Source organism: Acomys minous, assembly GCF_964271855.1.
Source record: "Acomys minous genome assembly, chromosome: 13".
In the NCBI taxonomy this organism is placed as follows: Eukaryota; Metazoa; Chordata; class Mammalia; order Rodentia; family Muridae; genus Acomys; species Acomys minous.
Genome location: NC_140495.1, coordinates 112,096,591 through 112,114,448, shown reverse-complemented (window position 1 = coordinate 112,114,448; position 17,858 = coordinate 112,096,591). Strand labels below are relative to the sequence as shown.

Sequence of the window (17,858 nt, the reverse complement as noted above, 5' to 3'; positions counted from 1 at the left end):
GTTTGTAGTCATCTCTGAAGGTGCAGGCGAGGCTGCTGGGGAGTGTACTTGTTCTCTTAGTTCATCAGCGGCAGCGCCCGCGTTACGCTCTGGAAACGGGTGGGGTGGGCAGAGCACATGTGGCAAGGGCTGAGATTTGAGGGCCGCACAGGGGAGGAGTTACAGCAGTCAGTGGCTGACTAAGAACAGTGCTGGGAGGGCTTAGATGTGTTAGGAGGTTTTTATTTGGTCTGAAAGCAAAATCAGAAAGAGTTGCTGCTCACTTAAGATTTATTTTGTGATATTTTCTCCTTGTAAATCAAATCATGTAGTTCACATGAACTTTATCGATGATGATGTCAGACTTTGTGATGACGTCACGTCACACGGTCAATAGGTTAGACATGCCTGTCGGGTGTGGAGCAGACTTAGAAACAGACATTTAAAAAATATTTTAGATTTATTATTTTGTTTATGAGTATTTTGCTTCCTGCGTGTATGTGCACCATGTGTGCCTACTGCCCAAGGAGGTCAGAAGAGGTCCCAGAATTCACATGCTTGTGAGCCACTTTGTGGGTGCTGGGAATTGAACCTCGGTCCTCTACAAGAGCAACAAGTGCAGGGGCTGGAGAGATGCTCTTCCAGAGGACCCGAGTTCAATTCCCACACCCACATGACAGCTCACAACCATCTGTAACCTCAAGATGTGACATCCACAGACATACACCCAAGCAATATATCAAAACAAAAAAGAACCCAACTGCTTTTAAACATTGAGCCATGCCTCCGGCCCTAGAAATGGAGATTTAAGTTACAAAAATGACACAGGTAAGCGTCGATGCTTGCTTGAGTAGTGGAGTTGGAGAAAAGCGCATGCTTAGAAACAAGTCAAAATGAAAACCTTTGGGGCCCTGTTGTTCCAAGTACTCACTTTGCAGAGAACCAGAACCAGAGCCACTTACAACTGCCTGTAACTCCAGTTCCGGGGATTTGGCGCCCTCTCGCCTTCAAGGACACCAGGTATGTACCCAGTGCACATAAGCAAAACATGTCAAAGTAATTTTCTTAAAGGCTCAGGAAGATATGGCTCACAGGTTAAGAGCACTATCTGTTCTTCTAAAGGTCCAGAGTTCAGTTCCCAGTGAGTCTACCTATAATGAGACCTGGCTTCTCATCTGGGACAGAAACATCTTGGGAGCTGGGGGTGTGGCTCGGGTGGCAGTCAGTAGTGTTTGCACACTATGCAGGAAGCTGCCTTAGGTTCGCTTCTTAGACCATGTAAATAAACCAGGCACATTAACACAGGCCTGAGGTCTCAAAACTCAAGAGGGAGGTGGAGACAAGAAAAGGAGTTCACTGTCATCTTTGGCCACTTAGTGGACTTGAGGACAGCCTGGACTCCGTAAGGAAAAAGAAAAGCAAGACTAAGGATGTAAGCCGACCAAGTTGTGGAAAGACCTCTTTCAAGCTCCTAGGCCTGACATTCATTAGAGTTAAAAGCCAGGCACGTCTTGATTATAGATTAAAGGTCATATGCTTCTTGGGAGGCAGAAATGGGCAGATCTGAGTCCTGTCTCAAAATATCTCACCTTCCAAAAACAAACACAAAAGCCATATACATGTCAAGACTCACCAACTGCTCGTTGCTTGTTTTATTTTATGTGTAATTACAGTAGGCCAGTTAACAGCAAAGCCATTACTTTGCTGTACACACACCTACACCCAAAAAAGTCAGGGTTCTGGTATACAATAGTTTCTGGCTGTTGGGGTACAGTTCCTTGCTTGTATCTCTACACCTAGGTATTCTGCGACATGTCATCCAACGACCAGTAAGGTTACTTTTTCCAAAATTGACAGGCAGTAGTACCTCAATGGTATTAAAAGGAAGAGGGCTAAAGCTGGGCCTCCTGGCACAGGCATGTACTCCCAGCACTCAGGAGGCAGAGGCAGGCAGATTTCTATGAGTTCAAGGCCAGCCTGGTCTACAGAGTGAGTCCAGGACAGCCAGGGCTACACAGAGAAACCCTGTCTCAAAAAACCAAAAAGAAGAACAAGAACAAGAAGAGGGTTAGAAGCTGGGCGTGGTGGCGCACGCCTTTAATCCCAGCACTCGGGAGGCAGAGGCAGGTGGATCGCTGTGAGTTCGAGGCCAGCCTGGTCTACAAAGTGAGTCCAGGACAGCCAAAGCTCCACAGAGAAACCCTGTCTCGAAAAACAAAAACAAAAACAAAAAAAAAAGAAGAAGAGGGTTAGAAAGTAGTGGGGAATGGCTGAAGACATGTACAGCTTTAACAAAGTGGCCAGTCCGGCATAGAAGTGCAGACCTGTAATCCCAGCTCTCCCAGAGCAGGCAGAAGACTACATAGTGAGACCCTGGTTCAACAACATCAAAAAAAGATTGGGAGCAGGGTGTGGCGAGACACTTGAAACTCACCACTCCAGAGCCAAAGGCCGACTGATCTCTGGGCTGGAGGTCAGCCTAGTCTACACAGCGAGTTCCAGGCCAGGCAAGGTGACACCGTGAGATAAAAGACGCCTCAACTACTTCTTCCTGCCCAGAAATTACCCTGTCGTTCCTTGAGTGTCACCGCGTCGCCGCCGCACAGATGCTCAGGCGTGGGAACCGTCGGAACGCGCGGTCCACTCCCGGCAAGGCTGTGACGAGCGTGGCCACGCCCCCGAGGCTGCGTCACCGCCACGCCCCCTGGCCCAAGGCGGGTGAGCACCCAGGCCCGCGGGGCGGGGCGGTGTCCGCAGACAGCCCGCCCATTGGCGGACCCACGCCGCCGGAAGCGGAAGCAGCGCCCGGCACCTCCAGAGGACTCGTAACTGCCGCCGCGATGCCGAAGGGTCCCAAGCAGCAGCCGCCCGAGCCCGAGTGGATCGGGGACAGCGAGGGCACGAGCCCCGCGGGTGAGCCGGGAGGAGGTGGGAGCGGCGGGGCCGGCGGCGGCCGCCGGGGAGCGTGGGTCCTGCGCTTGTGCGCCGGGTCAGAGGCCGCGTGCCGGGTGGCGTCCTGGAGCCCCGGGAGGAGCATATGGCACTGAGCGAGCGACGGAGGGAGGAGGGAGGGAGGAGGGGGGAGGGAGGACCGGGAGGACCTCTGCGGCGGGAGCGAGCGGGCCGCGAGTCCTGTGGGGAGCTCCGAATTCCACCTGCCTCCCAGAGAGAACCACTCCTTCGCGGGCCCTTTCGCGAGGCTCGGTCCGATCCGACCGGATTGCCCCGAGTGTTGGCTGTGTGTCCGGGTAGGGCTGGAAGTCACTTGAGTGGGGAGGTGGAGCAGACACGCGAGGCTACAGTAACTTCACAAGCATTTGATTTAGTTGAGACAAACTTTTTTTTTTTTTAAGACAAGGTGTCAGCGGGGCGCACGCCTTTAATCCCAGCGTTATGTGATTTCGGGGCTGTTAAATAGAGAATCCCTACCACAAAAAACAAAAACAAAAAAAGACAAGTAGACCAAGCTGTCCTCTAAGATACAAAGATCCACCTGCCTCTGCCTCTCAAGTGCTGGGAATAAAGGCGCGTGCCACCACGCCCGGCTTGAGACCAAATCTTAAGTCGCCAGAGCTGGTCAGAATATCGGCTCCCCCGCCCCCCCCCTCCCCCCCAGGCTGTGTAGCCTAGGCTGCTGAATCTCCTATGATCAGCTTATTATGTTAACAGTGAAGGTGGAGAGTAGCCTTGGGTCAAAATAGACTGAAGCCTCACTGTCTGGCCCGAGCCAGAACTGGAGGGGACAGAGCAGACAGGCTGAAGCGTTCCTCGCTCACCGATCAAGGTACAGTTAAAGGAAGAGGTAGTAGACCATTGGTTGATAGCAGTACTTGAAAAAATAGTTTTAATTAAAAGTTGTTTGTTGTTTGAGGCAAGATCTCACTATGTAGCCTGACTGGTCTAGAACTCACTGTGTGGATCAGTCTGGCATAGAACTCAGATTCCCCCTGCCTCTGCCAACTGAATGTTGGTGTTACAGATGTGCACCACCATATGTAGCTGGTTAAATATTAACTATTTAAGATTATTAATATTTTTGGGCTGGAGAGATGGCTCAGAGGTTAAGGGCACTGACTGCTCCTCCAGAGGTCCTGGGTTCAATTCCCAGCAACCACATGGTGGCTCACAACCATCTATAATGTGATCTGATGCCCTCTTCTGGCCTGCAGGTGTACATGCGGACAGAACACTGTATACATAATAATAAGTAAATTTTTTTTAAAAAAGAATATTAACATGTTTACTTCATTTGTATGGCGCTTTGCCAATGTTCTCTATGCATGCAGCATCTTTGGAGGCCAGAAGAGGCCACTGGGCCCTGCTGAACTGTGTCCCGTGTGCGTGCCTTGTCAGAAAGGGGCATCTGAGCCCCTGAAACGGGAGTTACGAGGTGGTTGTGAGCCACCCTAAGGATGCTGGGAATCAAACCTGGGTTCTGTGGGGCGCAGTGGGCGGTCTCCCCAGCCTCTGTGTCAAGTGTGTTCAGGAAGTCAGCGGACGACTTTGTAGTCTTCCTTCCCCCCGACTTTCTGTGGTTGTGGGGATAGAACTTGGGGCTCCTCTACCTCCTGAGCCGCCTCTGCAGCCCAGTACGTGGTTGGAGGTGACTGACGTCCTAGAGAGCAGACTCGGGGTTTGAAGTGTTAAGATAAAGTGACAATTGGGGATGGGCATGGTGCTGTCCAGACCAGTCGGCCGCACGTCCCAGGTGTCAAGGTTTGCAGGTGTATAATAAGCTGTCTGGGGATGTCTAAACATAAGAGCCACAGCTTAGAGGGTTTTAATGTAGCCCAGGCCGGCTCTGAGCTCACGTGTAGTCAGGCGTGGCCTCGCCATGTCGTCCTCCAGCCTGAGCCTTGACGCGTTGGCCTTGAGTCGTGACGCCCAGCTGTAAGGTAAAGAATGGCTTCGAGCTGGTCACTACAGACTCACCCTCGGCTGCCCAGGCATGGTTCACACTCGCTTCTCCTTCACAGCTGACCAGACAGGGTTCACACTCGCTTCTCCTCAGCTACCCAGGCATAGTTCACACTCACATCTCCTACCTCCCTGTTGTCTGGGTTACAGATATGGTCCAGGGGTGGTGAATGTTAAGGTGTTTTCTTTTGCCTTGAATTCAGGAAAGTGCTGAAAGAGATTGGAAGATGAGCAGGGCAGCATAGCTGTGGCCAGCTGACCTGCAGGCAGGCGTTTCCTCACCTCAGAGTCAGGCACATTGTGGCGAGTGACAGAAGGAAGTTAAGGGGTGGAGGTGTGACGTCAGGTGTGCAGGCTCACACCTTTAATTCTAGCCTTCAGGAGGCAGGGACAAGTGACTCTCTGATGAGTTTAAAGCCAGCCTGGTCTACAGAGTGAGCTCCAGGACAGCCAGGGCCACACAGAGGAACCCTGTCATGAATGAGTCAGACCTGGGGCTCAGGCGTGTGATTCCGACTAGGTGGGAGCTAAAGCAGGAGGGAGCACAAGTTCAGAGCCGGCCTGCGCATCTCAGTACGACCGCCACAGAATAGTGAAAATAGAGGACCGAGGGTGTGGCTGCTGAGTGTGTGTGAGGTCTACATCCAGTGCCACACACAGCTTGGGAGGAGGAAGTGTGCGGTGAGGGTGCTAGTTTTAGTAATTGTCGTGTGCAGTGATACACAGGTGTTTTCAAGTGAGCTAATTGTCTGGTGTTTTTTTTGTGTGCCCTCCCTCCCATCCTTAAGATGGAGCTTGTGGACTGGCTGGCTTGTAAAGCTTCCATGCCCTTCTAGGCCGTCACTCTTTCACCTAGTGAGTACCAGGCTCAGACGTGAAAGCTGTTCTGGGTGAAGACAGATGAAGCAGAGACGGACATGTGCTTGTATGCCTGGTGCTCAAATATCTGAGGAGCTGGGAGGGGTGGAGTCTACAGCCTAGGTTGGGGCTCCGTTAGGCTCTGAGACTCTAAAGTAAAGGATTGTCTTTTATTTGTGCCAGGGTTTTGTTTTGGCAAAGTAAATATTTAGTACGACTTTTCTAAATACAGACTGTGGAACACAAGGAATTCTGATCTAAGAATACTTGCTGTGGGGCTGGTTCAAATCTCATAGCTAAGTGGTAGCTCACAGCTAGGTGTGACTCTAGTCCCAAAGAGTCTGATGGCCTCTCCTGGCACCCTTGGGCACCAGACACATATGTGGTAAGGACACATGCAGATAAAACACCCATACACATAATATTTTACATATATATGAATATCATGGGGGCTGGGGAGATGGCTCAGTGGGTAAGGGCACTGTCTTCTCTTCCAGAAGTTCAGAGTTCAATTCCCAGCAAGCACGTTGTGTCTCACAACCATCTATAATGAGATCTGGTGCCCTCTTCTGTCATGCAGACAGACAGACATGCAAATGGAGCACTCGTGTTCATAAAACACAGAAGGAAAGCAGGAAGGCCACGGGAGACAGCCGAGAGCCGCTGCTGTTCCATCTCTCTGCCTCTGGGAATGGGAGAGTGGAGGGTACATGTAGACCTCTACCTTGAGGGACACACGTGGACAGAAATGAGGACTGCATAGGATAAATGACCAGCTGCCCTTTATATTGTCATGCTCAGCGTTTGGGACATAGGCCAGGGTGCTCATCACAGATAATCACTGTGGCCCGCACCTTGGCACACAGCATGTGTCTCTCATCAGGTCCCCACTACTCTTGCTCCCCCTGTCCTTGCTCCACTCAGACGTGAGTACAAGACTTGATCATACCCATACAGTCCTGGCCTGACTGCAGAGCCCTCCCTACAGCCTGACCTTGTCCCATCAGCGTCTCAGCTGTAGCCATAGATGGTCTTATTTATAGCCTCTTCCCACATGGGCTGCACATAGCACTGGAACTGTACCTGGTCCTAAGAGCTTCCCCCTACCTGCCAGACCTGCCTTTCTTCCCTTTGAGGAAGTCGAGGGCCCTTGCTCTGTAAAGACCTGCCTTCTACCAGCACCAGACTTACAGTATTAGCTGCTTGCGTTTACTGACACCAAGATTCTGGTTAATAAATAGGTGCCTGGCCGGGTGGTGGTGGCACACACCTTTAATCCCAGCACTTGGGAGACAAAGGCAGGTGGATCTCTGTGAGTTCCAGGCCTGCCTGGTCTACAAAGTGAGTCCAGGACAGCCAAGATAACATAGAGAAACCCTGTCTTGAAAAAACCAAAAAATTAAAAATAAGTAAATAGGTGTATGTAGGGGCCAGGACGCAGGACAGCAGGCATATAGTACATACACACAACTACAGGCAAAGCAGCTCACTCTTACAAAACAAAAAGTCTAAAGATTGTTTTAAATAGGGCCTTGGAGCCAGGCGGTGGTGGTGCACACACCTACACTTGGGAGGCGGAGGCAGGCAAATCTCTGAGTTGGAGGTTAGCCAGGTCTGAAGGACAGCCAAGAGAGACCCTGCCTTGAACTGTCAAAAAAAAAAAAAAAAGGTATTTGGATGATGCATGGTTGGAAGTACAAATGATTTTTTTTTTTAAGATTTATTTATTATTTTTACAATATTCTGCCCGCGTGTGTGCCTGCCCACCAGAAGAGGGCGCCAGATCTCATTCTAGACGGTTGTGAGCCACTATGTGGTTGCTAGGAATTGAACTCAGGACCTTTGGAAGAACAGACAGTGCTTTTAGCCTCTGAGCCATCTCTCTAGCCCCACAAAGGATTATTTCTTAAAGACCAGGAGATGATTAAGAATAGTTCTTACAGCTGGGCACGGTGGCGCACGCCTTTAATGCCAGCATTTGGGAGACAGAGGCAGGTGGATCTCTGTGAGTTTGAGGCCAGCCTCATCTACAAAGTGAGTCTATGCTAGCCAAGGCTACACGGAGAAGCCCTGTCTCAGAAAAACAAAAAACCAAAAAAGAGAATAGTTCTTACGAGCCAGGCGGGGTGCCGCACCCCTTTAATCCCAGCACTCAGCAGACAGAGACAGGCAGTTCGCTGTGAGTTTGAGGCCAGCCTGGTCTACAAAGTCAGTCCAGGACAGCCAGAGCTACACAGAGAAACCCTATCTCGAAACCCAAAAAGAGTAGTTCTTCCTGGTGGAGCCAACTGGATCACTGCAGGAAGCTCAGGCTGTGGGACATTTGTGATGTTGTGATGTCTGTTTAACCTTCCAGACAAAGTGGTGAAGAAAGGCAAAAAGGACAAGAAGACCAAAAAGACGGTGAGAAAATAAGTTTGCAGGAACAGAAATGACTGCATGTTGCCAGGCAGTATAAATGGGCCTTGGGACCAGAAGGAACTCTGGGTGGGTAGTTCTCTTACTTAGGGCAGGGGACGCACGGCCTGTATAAAGTTCTCAAAGAATAAAGAGCCAAGCACTGGGGGTGGGCACTCACTCGGGAGGCAGAGGCAGGCAGATCTCCGAGTTCAAGGCTAGCCTGGTCTACAGAGCAAGTTCCAGGTCAGCCAGGGCTACACAGAAACTCTGTCTTGGGAAAGAAAAAGGAAAAGAAAATCAAAAAAAGCAAATGCTGCTTTCTTCCAGTTCTGGAGGTTGAGAAGTATCCGTGGACTAGAGGGGGCTGTGGAAGGCTGCATGCACGTGGCTGACTGGCCTGTGTTTTCTCCCTGTCTAGTTCTTTGAGGAGCTGGCAGGAGAAGATAAACAAGCCGGGGAAGAGGAAAAACTACAGAAGGAGCAGCAGCAGCAGCAGCAGCAGCAACAACAGCAGCAGGTATCCACGCTGGGCCCCAAGGCCAGGACAGCATGGGCCCTCGGCAGATCCTTAGCTGGTGGGACCTCAACTTCACTCTCACACTTGTTTCAGCAACAAAAGAAAAAGCGAGACACCCGCAAAGGCCGTCGGAAGAAGGATGTGGACGATGACGATGAGGAGAAGGAGCTCAGGGAGCGTCTTAAGCAGCTGTCTGTGCCCGTCAGTGACGAGGAAGACGAGGGTAAGAAAACCGAGGGGCGTCTGTAGGCCATGGACGGTGGGGAGTAAAGGCTCACACACTGCAAGGCCTCTGAGTTGGTCAGTGGGGGAGCCAGGCATTAGGATCTTTCTTCTTTTTTCTTTCTTCCTTTTTTTGAGACAGGTTTTTCTGTGCAGCCTTGGCTGTCCTGGAACTTCATCTGTATGCCATGCTGGCCTCGAACTCACAGAGATCCCTCTGCCTCTGCCTCCCGATTGCTGGGATTAAAGGTGTGCACCACCACTGCCCTGAGCATTGCAGTTTTCTTGACTACTCTCTCTCCCCCCTTGTCATTTCAGTGCCTGCCCCAGTGCCCCGAGGAGGGAAGAAGGCCAAGGTGAGCTGTCAGTTGGTAAGCAAAGACCCCTGAGGGCAAACACAGCCACTCTGCTGACTTCTGCGGCCTTTTCCTGTAGGGTAGGAATGTTTTTGAAGCCCTGACTCAGGATATGAGTGAGGAGGAAGAGGAAGAAGAGAAACACGCTTCCAAGCCCGCCAAGCCAGAGAAGAATCGCATAAACAAGGTAAGGCGGTGGCCCCGCCACTTGGCGCCTCCTCACAGGCCTGCCAGAGATGTAAACTCAGTCTATACAAAGGCCCTCAGCCTTACTCTTCCCCTGGAGAGGCTGCCCTGGATCTTAGCATCTGGTGTGACCACATCCTTGCTGAAACTTTTGTTGCTCACTCTGCTGCTCTGTCTCCTGGTGGCCCCGACAGCACTGGTCTCTTGTCCCATCTTGAGTGGAGTTTCTGGGTCTTGTGTCTCCCTGGCAGCCCTATGGACCATAACAGGCTCTCAAATCTCTCCCCACCCCCCAAGACAGGGTTTCTCTGTGTAGCCCTGGCTGTCCTGGACTCTCTTTGTAGACCAGGCTGGCCTCGAACTCAAAGGGATCCACCTGCCTCTGCCTCCCGAGTGCTGGGATTAAAGGCGTGCGCCACCACGCCCGGCCATAACAGGCTCTCTAGAAATGCTGTTAATTGACAGAATAGCAAGGCCATCTCTGTGTGTCTCCTACAGGCTGTATCTGAGGAGCTGCCTGGGCTCACGAGCAAAAAGGGAAAGGAGGAGAAGTCGAAAGGGAAGGTCAAGGTGAGCGAATGGCTGCAGGTGGGGCTGGCAGCCCTGCTCGGTGGCGTGAGTCATTGAACCTGTCTTCTCCTTGTCAGCCTCAAAATAAATTTGCTGCTCTGGACAGTGAAGGGGAAGATGATGAAGAAATAACTAAAGAAAAGGAGCCTCCCAAGCAAGGGAAAGACAGAGAGAAAGCCAAGAAGACGGAGCAGGTAGGGGTGTGTGTCTGTCTCTCTGTCCTGCTATGTGTTGCTAGGGTGTCAGGGGTGAAGTCCGTCGAGCAGGACTTTGTACAAGGAGGCGCTGGTGCCTGATGCTGGTGTGGTGGCGCACACCTTTAATCCCAGCACTTGGGAGGTAGATGAAGGAGATCTTTTGAGTTTGAGGCCAGCCTAGTCTGCATAGTGAATTCTAGGACTAAGAGAAGAAAGACCCTGTCTTAAAAAATAAAAAAAGCACCGGGCAGTGGTGAGTCCAGGACAGCCAAGGATACACAGAGAGACCCTGTCTGGTAAAAAAAAAAAAAGGGGGGGGGGCAAGCGATGTAATTTTTAGCTATATCTCTCTATCTCATTTTTATAACTCTTGGAAACTATATCATTTTATGTCACGAGTCACATGAAGTCAGGCATCGGGTCAGGTTTGGCCCACAGGCTGGACTCCCCATGGGGGTGGAAGAGGAGACGGTCTGGAGCTGACTGGTGATCTCGCTTCTCTCTGTGCCGTCTCGTGATCCAGAGCCCATCTTACCGTGTGCTCCTGGTCGGACTTGCCACTGTGTGCTATGGGTCTCTGTACCTCAAGCCTTAGATCTTGCTGACTTCCTCAGACTATACACTACACCGTCTTTTGTGTGCGCTCTTTCGCAACCGAAACTCCTTTGCTCCACCCTCAGTTACGGTCTTGGGATTGTCTTCAGTGACAGGCCTTTCCTTTCATCAGTTAGCACACACTTCATACCAGTGGCCCCTGATGCCTGAGATGGGCACAAATATGAAAGAGTCCTTGGGATGAGTGGAAAAGACAGCTCCCTGCCCTAGTGGCGCACATGACACAAATATAGCCTTTGTTTTGTTTGTTTGTTTGTTTGTATTTGGTTGGTTGGTTTGGTTTTTCAAGACAAGATTTCTTATTCTACCGCTGTGAGTTCGAGGCCAGCCTGGTCTACAAACCGCTGTGAGTTCGAGGCCAGCCTGGTCTACAAAGCGAGTCCAGGACGGCCAAGGCTACACAGAGAGACCCTGTCTCGAACAACCAAAAAACTTTTTAAAAGCCCTTCGTCCTTGTTCTTGCTGTTGCTTTTGTTTCCTTATTGCCGTTTGACCTCACAGGGCTCAGAGGAAGAGACAGAAGAGAAAGAGGAAGGGGTGAAGGCAAGTGACCCGTATGCTCACCTCAGCAAAAAGGAAAAGAAGAAGCTAAAGAAGCAGGTCAGCCTGTGGTTTCTGGGGGTTTGTAAGTCCAGGGTGAGGGGAGCGCACTGGGGGGCTGCTTGCTGTAGAGCAGTGGACAGAAGGAAGGACTGTCCTTCAGCCGTGCAGTGTGGAGCTGCTGTGTGGTGACATCAGACATCCTTTCCCTCCTCCTCAGATGGACTATGAGCGCCAGGTGGAGTCGTTAAAAGCTGCTAGTGCTGCAGAAAGTGACTTCTCCGTGTCCCAAGCAGAGGTGTCCTCCCGCCAGGCAATGCTAGAGAATGCATCTGACATCAAGGTCAGTCGAGGGCCCCTGCCCCACTCACTGCTTCAGCAGAGGCCTGCCCTCACTTTGCGTCCAGGCTGCAATCTGGAAGGCATGGGAAGGGGCAACTAACTAAATAAAAAGGGTTCTGCTAGCTTGAGCAAGGTGACAGAACAGCCTGTGGAAATAACAGACCCCGTGTGTGGAGGGAGGAGGAGGAGGTGGGAAGGCTGCCCGGCTGAGGAAGCAGGAGACATCTCATGGGCATGTTTGTGTGTGTCTGTCCTGGCTTCCTCCATGCTCTTGGCTGCAGTTGGAGAAGTTCAGCATCTCGGCCCACGGCAAGGAGCTGTTTGTCAATGCTGACCTGTACATCGTAGCAGGCCGCCGCTATGGGCTGGTGGGACCCAATGGGTGAGGAGACGGACAGAAGGGAAAGGAGGGTGGCTCCGCGAGGCCGCGTCTCATGGTTTTCTTCTCCAGCAAAGGCAAGACCACCCTCCTGAAGCACATCGCCAACCGCGCCCTGAGCATCCCCCCGAACATCGATGTGCTGCTGTGCGAGCAGGGTGAGGCTGGGGCCACGGGAGTGGGAGTGCAAGCCCGACTTAGGAGTGCCAGGTGCGGACAGGTCAGGTGTGCAGGGCTGGCCCTGACGCCCTGACGCCCTGGCGCCCCTTCCTGCAGAGGTTGTGGCTGATGAAACACCAGCCGTGCAAGCTGTTCTTCGCGCAGACACCAAGCGACTGCAGTTGCTGGAGGAGGAGAGGCGGCTCCAGGGGCGGCTGGAGAAGGGGGACGACACTGCTGCCGAGAAGCTGGAGAAGGTAGGGGGTGGCGCGGGGACCCCAGGTCAGGCCGCGAGGGGCCTCGGACCCTTGGGAATGTGTCCTGTTCTCTCCTCCCAGGTTTATGAGGAGCTGCGGGCTACTGGGGCAGCGGCTGCAGAGGCCAAGGCGCGGCGGATCCTGGCTGGCTTGGGCTTCGACCCTGAGATGCAGAACCGGCCCACGCAGAAGTTCTCCGGGGGGTGGCGCATGCGCGTGTCCCTGGCCAGGTGGGCCCCGCCCCTGCCCTCAGCTCTGCCTCGCAGACCCTTTCTTTCTTTCCACTCTTTAAGGCCTACTTAGTAAGCAGCTGTGAGGTTCCTGCGCTGCACTGTGCTGTGAGCTGGGCCCCCTCCGCTCTGGTCCTGACCTGCGTCCACTCTCCTTAGGGCGCTGTTCATGGAGCCCACGCTGCTGATGCTGGATGAGCCCACGAACCACCTGGACCTCAACGCCGTCATCTGGCTCAACAAGTGCGCTGCCCGTGGGCTCACCCTGTGTCCCTGCTGTTCATTCGGCTCTTGTCCCCGCCCCCGCCCCGTGACTATGCTCACACTCCCCTTTAACCTGCAGCTACCTTCAAGGCTGGAGGAAGACACTGCTGATCGTCTCCCATGACCAGGGCTTTCTGGACGATGTCTGCACCGATATCATCCACCTGGACGCCCAGCGGCTCCACTACTACAGGGGCAATTACAGTAAGCTGCCCTCCCCAGCGGCTCCCCTGCTACAGGGGCGGTCACAGTAAGCTGCCCTCCCCAGCGGCTCCCCTGCTACAGGGGCGGTCACAGTAAGCTGCCCTCCCCAGCGGCTCCCCTGCTACAGGGGCGGTTACAGTAAGCTGCCCTCCCCAGCGGCTCCGCTGCTACAGGGGCAATTACAGTAAGCTGCCCTCCCCAGCGGCTCCGCTGCTACAGGGGCGGTCACAGTAAGCTGCCCTCCCCAGCGGCTCCGCTGCTACAGGGGCGGTCACAGTAAGCTGCCCTCCGCGGACCCCAGGTGGAGCGCGCGCAGGCCGGGCGTGCTGATCCTCACGCGTGGCTCTGCCGTGCCCGCCCAGTGGCCTTCAAGAAGATGTACCAGCAGAAGCAGAAGGAGCTGCTGAAGCAGTACGAGAAGCAGGAGAAGAGGCTGAAGGAGCTCAAGGCTGGGGGCAAGTCCACCAAGCAGGCGGTGTGTGCGCAGCCTTCTCGGGGAGGCAGGGGGGCGGCCTGTGGCCCGGGCAGCATGTGAAAGGCTTCCTTCTTTCCTCACCCAGGAAAAACAAACGAAGGAAGTGTTGACTCGAAAGCAGCAGAAGTGCCGGCGGAAAAACCAGGACGAAGACTCCCAGGAGCCCCCGGAGCTGCTGAAGAGACCCAAGGAGTACACTGTCCGCTTCACCTTCCCGGACCCGCCGCCTCTCAGCCCACCTGTACTAGGGCTGCATGGTAACGTGCTGCTGCCAGTGGACAGGACCCCTGTGCACCCCTACACTCTGCTGAGGCCAGGCATTTGGGGTGCCTGGGAAAGTTATAAATGGCTGCTTTTTCTCAGGTGTGACGTTTGGCTACGAAGGGCAGAAGCCACTCTTTAAGAACCTGGATTTTGGCATCGACATGGACTCACGCAGTGAGTTAGTTGGTCGTGGTGGCTTGGGGTGTGGACCCACACTGGTGGTCTGATCACCTGTCGTCTCCTTGCAGTCTGTATTGTGGGCCCCAATGGTGTGGGGAAGAGCACACTGCTGCTGCTGCTGACTGGCAAGTTGACCCCGGTGAGTCCTAAAGCTGGAGGGGACGGGGCGGGGTGGGCGTCCCTGTGGACGGATTAGAAGTGTGTAGGCTGGAGGTGGAAAGCAGAGACAGAATCCCAGCACTTTGCTACTCATCTGTTACAAATGTGTGTGTTGCCAGCAGCTTAGAAAGTCTCCGCTCTTCCGGTTGCTACTCTGCACTGTTGATGAGGCTGCATCCTCACACACAGTGTAGACTGTTGCTATTGTTTGTTGTACTGGGGGTTGGGCCTTTTAACATGCTGTATCATCAGTCTTGTTTCTAAGGTAGGGCCTTGCTGAATTACCCAGAGTGGCCTCAGATTTGCCATCCTCCCTCCTTAGCCTGTTAAGTAGCGGGTGCCACCCTGCCAGCTTCACTCCAGCCACCATAGGAAAGCTGGTGCCTCTGCCCGCACCCTCCTCTTTTGCGCCCATTTTCTCTTTCTTACACTCACGTTTTCCAGACCCAACTCTGATATTTCTCTTAAGAAAATTTAGGCCAGGTGTGCCTAAAGGGTGGTGCACGCCTTTAATCCCAACACTTGGGAGCCAGAGCCAGGGCATTGCTGTAAGTTTGAGGCCAGCCTGGTCTACAGAGTGAGTCTAGCACAGCTAGAGCTACACAGAAAAAACTGTCTCGAAACACAAACAAAACCAAAAACTGGGCTGTGGCGTCACCATCCTTTCCCCCTTCGCCCCCTTACATTTGCTGTTTCCTTGCAGACCAACGGGGAAATGAGAAAGAACCATCGGCTGGTGAGCTGGCGTTGGGAACTGGGGCGCGGGAGTCAGGCAGGAAGCAGGATCTGCACTGACACCATGCTCTCCTCTTGGGCAGAAAATTGGCTTCTTTAACCAGCAGTACGCAGAGCAGCTGCACATGGAGGAGACGCCGACCGAGTACCTGCAGCGGAGCTTCAACCTGCCCTACCAGGACGCCCGGAAGTGCTTGGGCCGCTTCGGCCTGGAGAGCCACGCCCACACCATCCAGATCTGCAAACTGTCCGGTACTGCTACTCTGGGGTGCTAAGGAGGTGGCCTCATCGGCTCTCCCAGAAGGTGGAAGGAAGGAGGCAGTGCTGGGGGGCTAGGGGTGGGAACCTCCATGTGCCAGGCACATCCTACGGTTGGTTTGCCTCCTGCAAGACAGCTGGTGTGAGTCTCGGTCCCTTTCCTTTGGTGCAGGAGGGCAGAAAGCCCGAGTTGTGTTTGCAGAGCTGGCCTGTCGGGAGCCTGATGTCCTCATCCTGGTGAGTGGGCAGTCATGGGAGGAGGGCTTGACGTAAGAGCCGCCAGTGCAGGTGCCGCCATGGACTCCTCCCTCCTCCTCCACAGGATGAACCGACCAATAACTTGGACATAGAGTCTATTGATGCCCTGGGGGAGGCCGTCAATGAGTACAAGGGGGGTAAGTGCTCAGAGCAGCGGGGCCGAGTGTACACTGGAGCTGTCCCTTTCCACTCCCGGTTGCCCTTTCCTCATCTGTTCTCACCGTCTTTCTCCAAAGCTGTGATCGTTGTCAGCCATGATGCCCGGCTCATCACAGAAACCAACTGCCAGTTGTGGGTGGTGGAGGAGCAGAGTGTCAGTCAAATTGACGGAGACTTCGACGACTACAAGCGAGAGGTGTTAGAGGCCCTGGGTGAAGTCATGGTCAACCGCCCTCGGGACTGAGCGCCCTCCTGGGAGGCTGCTGAGACAAGATGCTGGGATTCTGCTGTCTTCCTGGATCCATCTAGACGCCTGCTGTGTCTGCTGCCAGCTGCAGCCATGTGGGCCATGAGGGTGGAGTGTGGCCTTTGACGTGTGTGACAGGATCCGTGTGGATTGCGTCCTTCCCACCGAAGGACTGTGTTCCCCTTCCAATAACTGAGCTGGCTTACCCTCAGTGTCTCTGTTCAGACAGACGTGACCTTTGCTGGGGTGGGTCCCCCTCAAGCCAAGTTAAGGTGGCCTCTTGTCTCACACTTGCCACTCAGAACTGACCCTGGTCCCTCCTTTTGGAGGGATCCTGACTCACTGACACACAGCAGGAACCTTGGGGCTCCTGTACTGTCACCAACCCAAGATCTGGTGCCTATGCTTGCTTGTCTGATGGGGACTTGAGGGCAGGAAAGGAAAGCTGAACTGCAGCCTCCTGCTACAAGGGGAGGAAATAAAGGAGTGGGGGTGCTGGTGCCCTGTCCCTGTGTAGTTTCTCCTCGGTATTTGGTGTCCCCTCCTCGCCAGCCAGTACTTAGCCTCCCTGCACCCTCAGGGAAGGGAAAGTGACCAAGCCAACTCCATGAAGTGCTCCAACCTGTCATCAGGAACCCAAAGCCAAGCAGAGCGTGCTGGCACAGGGTACACCTGGAATTCTAGCACTCAGGAGCTACACGGAGGTCTTTGGCTGCATGAGTCATGCCTTTAAAAACAAAAAATTATGGGAGAGGCCTTTAATCCCAGCACTCTAGAGGCAGAGGCAGGAGGAGCTCCACAAGTTCGAGGCCAGCCTGGTCTACAGAGCGAGTCCAGGACAGCCAAGGCTACATAGCGAAACCCTGTCTTGAAAAAAAAAAGTTAAAAGGAGAAAGGTTTTACTTAGATTACAGTTGCAATACAGTCATGGAGCAGAGGACCCAGGCACCTGGAGCTTCATGAACTTGTTCACGTGTCCAGGGAATTTGAGGGATGGATGCATGCTAGTGCACAGATAATCCAGTGCTAACACGGGGCTCAGCTGTCTTCCCACCTCAATGTAAGATAGTCTCCCACAGACTCTTCCAGGTGATTCTAACTTTTGTCAAGTTGACGGCACTAAGTATTTCATGTCAAAAGCCTTTGTCGCAAGGCCTGGGACAGTGAAAGACGAGTGGAAGAGCCGTGCCTTTAGGAATGATGTGGTAAAGAGACCACACGTGGGCTGGCGGTGTGGGTGCCTGGTCCACAGATCGAGTTAGGACAGCCAAAGGGTATGGCAGAGTATCAGTGCTCAGCCTGTCCTTGTGAGGGGGAAAATGCCAACAACCTTGTGTGTTTTAACTCCCGTAGTTCTGGAGTTAGTTATGTATAGCCACATCCAGGAGCTCTGTACCATAATGCCCCTTGACCTTAAAATGTAGGAAGAACACTGAACTCTCTTTAAAGGGTCTTGGGCTTGTAGGAGACAGACGTAATGGAGCCCCGAAGAGATTGGAGGAAAGCTGTGACCACAGGCTGGCACTTCACCTGCAGACTTGGCAGGAGCACAGGTCCAGGGTCTTCCCACCAACCCTGTGAGGCTTTGCTGGTTCTGCTGCACCAAGCCATCAGGACGATCGAGGCTGCTAACTTCCCAGTCTCCCTCCTAAGTCTGCATCCTCCAACGCCTCTTTTCAAGTCCTGTCCCATTAGACAGCCTAAAGATTTTTTTTTTTTTTTGCTTGAGACAGGTTCTCACTATGAATCACTGGCTGACCTGAACCTATGTAGACCAGGATAGCCTCAAACTCAGGATTTGGCTGTTTTTGTCCCCTTTGTGCTGGAATTAAAGATGTGTGCCACTCCTGAACCCTAAAATTTCTGTTTGTAGAGGAGCATATATGTGCCACAGCAAGTGTGTGAGGTCAGAGGACAGTTGTGGAAGTCAC

The 17,858-nt window shown here is 53.2% G+C and overlaps 1 protein-coding gene across 2 annotated transcripts; it reads left to right on the top strand.

The window, feature by feature from the left end:
• Positions 1–2,732: 2,732 nt before the first annotated feature.
• Positions 2,733–16,427, top strand: ABCF1 (ATP binding cassette subfamily F member 1). 2 transcript variants are annotated; one of them, XM_084753823.1, is made up of 25 exons: positions 2,733–2,892; positions 8,111–8,157; positions 8,573–8,671; positions 8,765–8,894; positions 9,212–9,249; positions 9,329–9,436; positions 9,934–10,005; positions 10,083–10,199; positions 11,319–11,417; positions 11,578–11,700; positions 11,981–12,081; positions 12,151–12,236; positions 12,355–12,494; positions 12,576–12,724; positions 12,884–12,967; positions 13,068–13,192; positions 13,555–13,667; positions 13,753–13,924; positions 14,031–14,105; positions 14,180–14,250; positions 14,974–15,006; positions 15,089–15,257; positions 15,436–15,500; positions 15,586–15,658; positions 15,758–16,427. In XM_084753823.1, exons 1-25 carry the CDS (start codon positions 2,820–2,822, stop codon positions 15,922–15,924), a joined length of 2,529 nt encoding a protein of 842 aa, XP_084609949.1. In that variant the 5' UTR covers positions 2,733–2,819; the 3' UTR covers positions 15,925–16,427. The 2 variants fall into 2 exon arrangements, with proteins under 2 accessions (XP_084609949.1, XP_084609948.1); XM_084753822.1 differs by having other exon boundaries at positions 8,762–8,894.
• Positions 16,428–17,858: the final 1,431 nt, after the last annotated feature.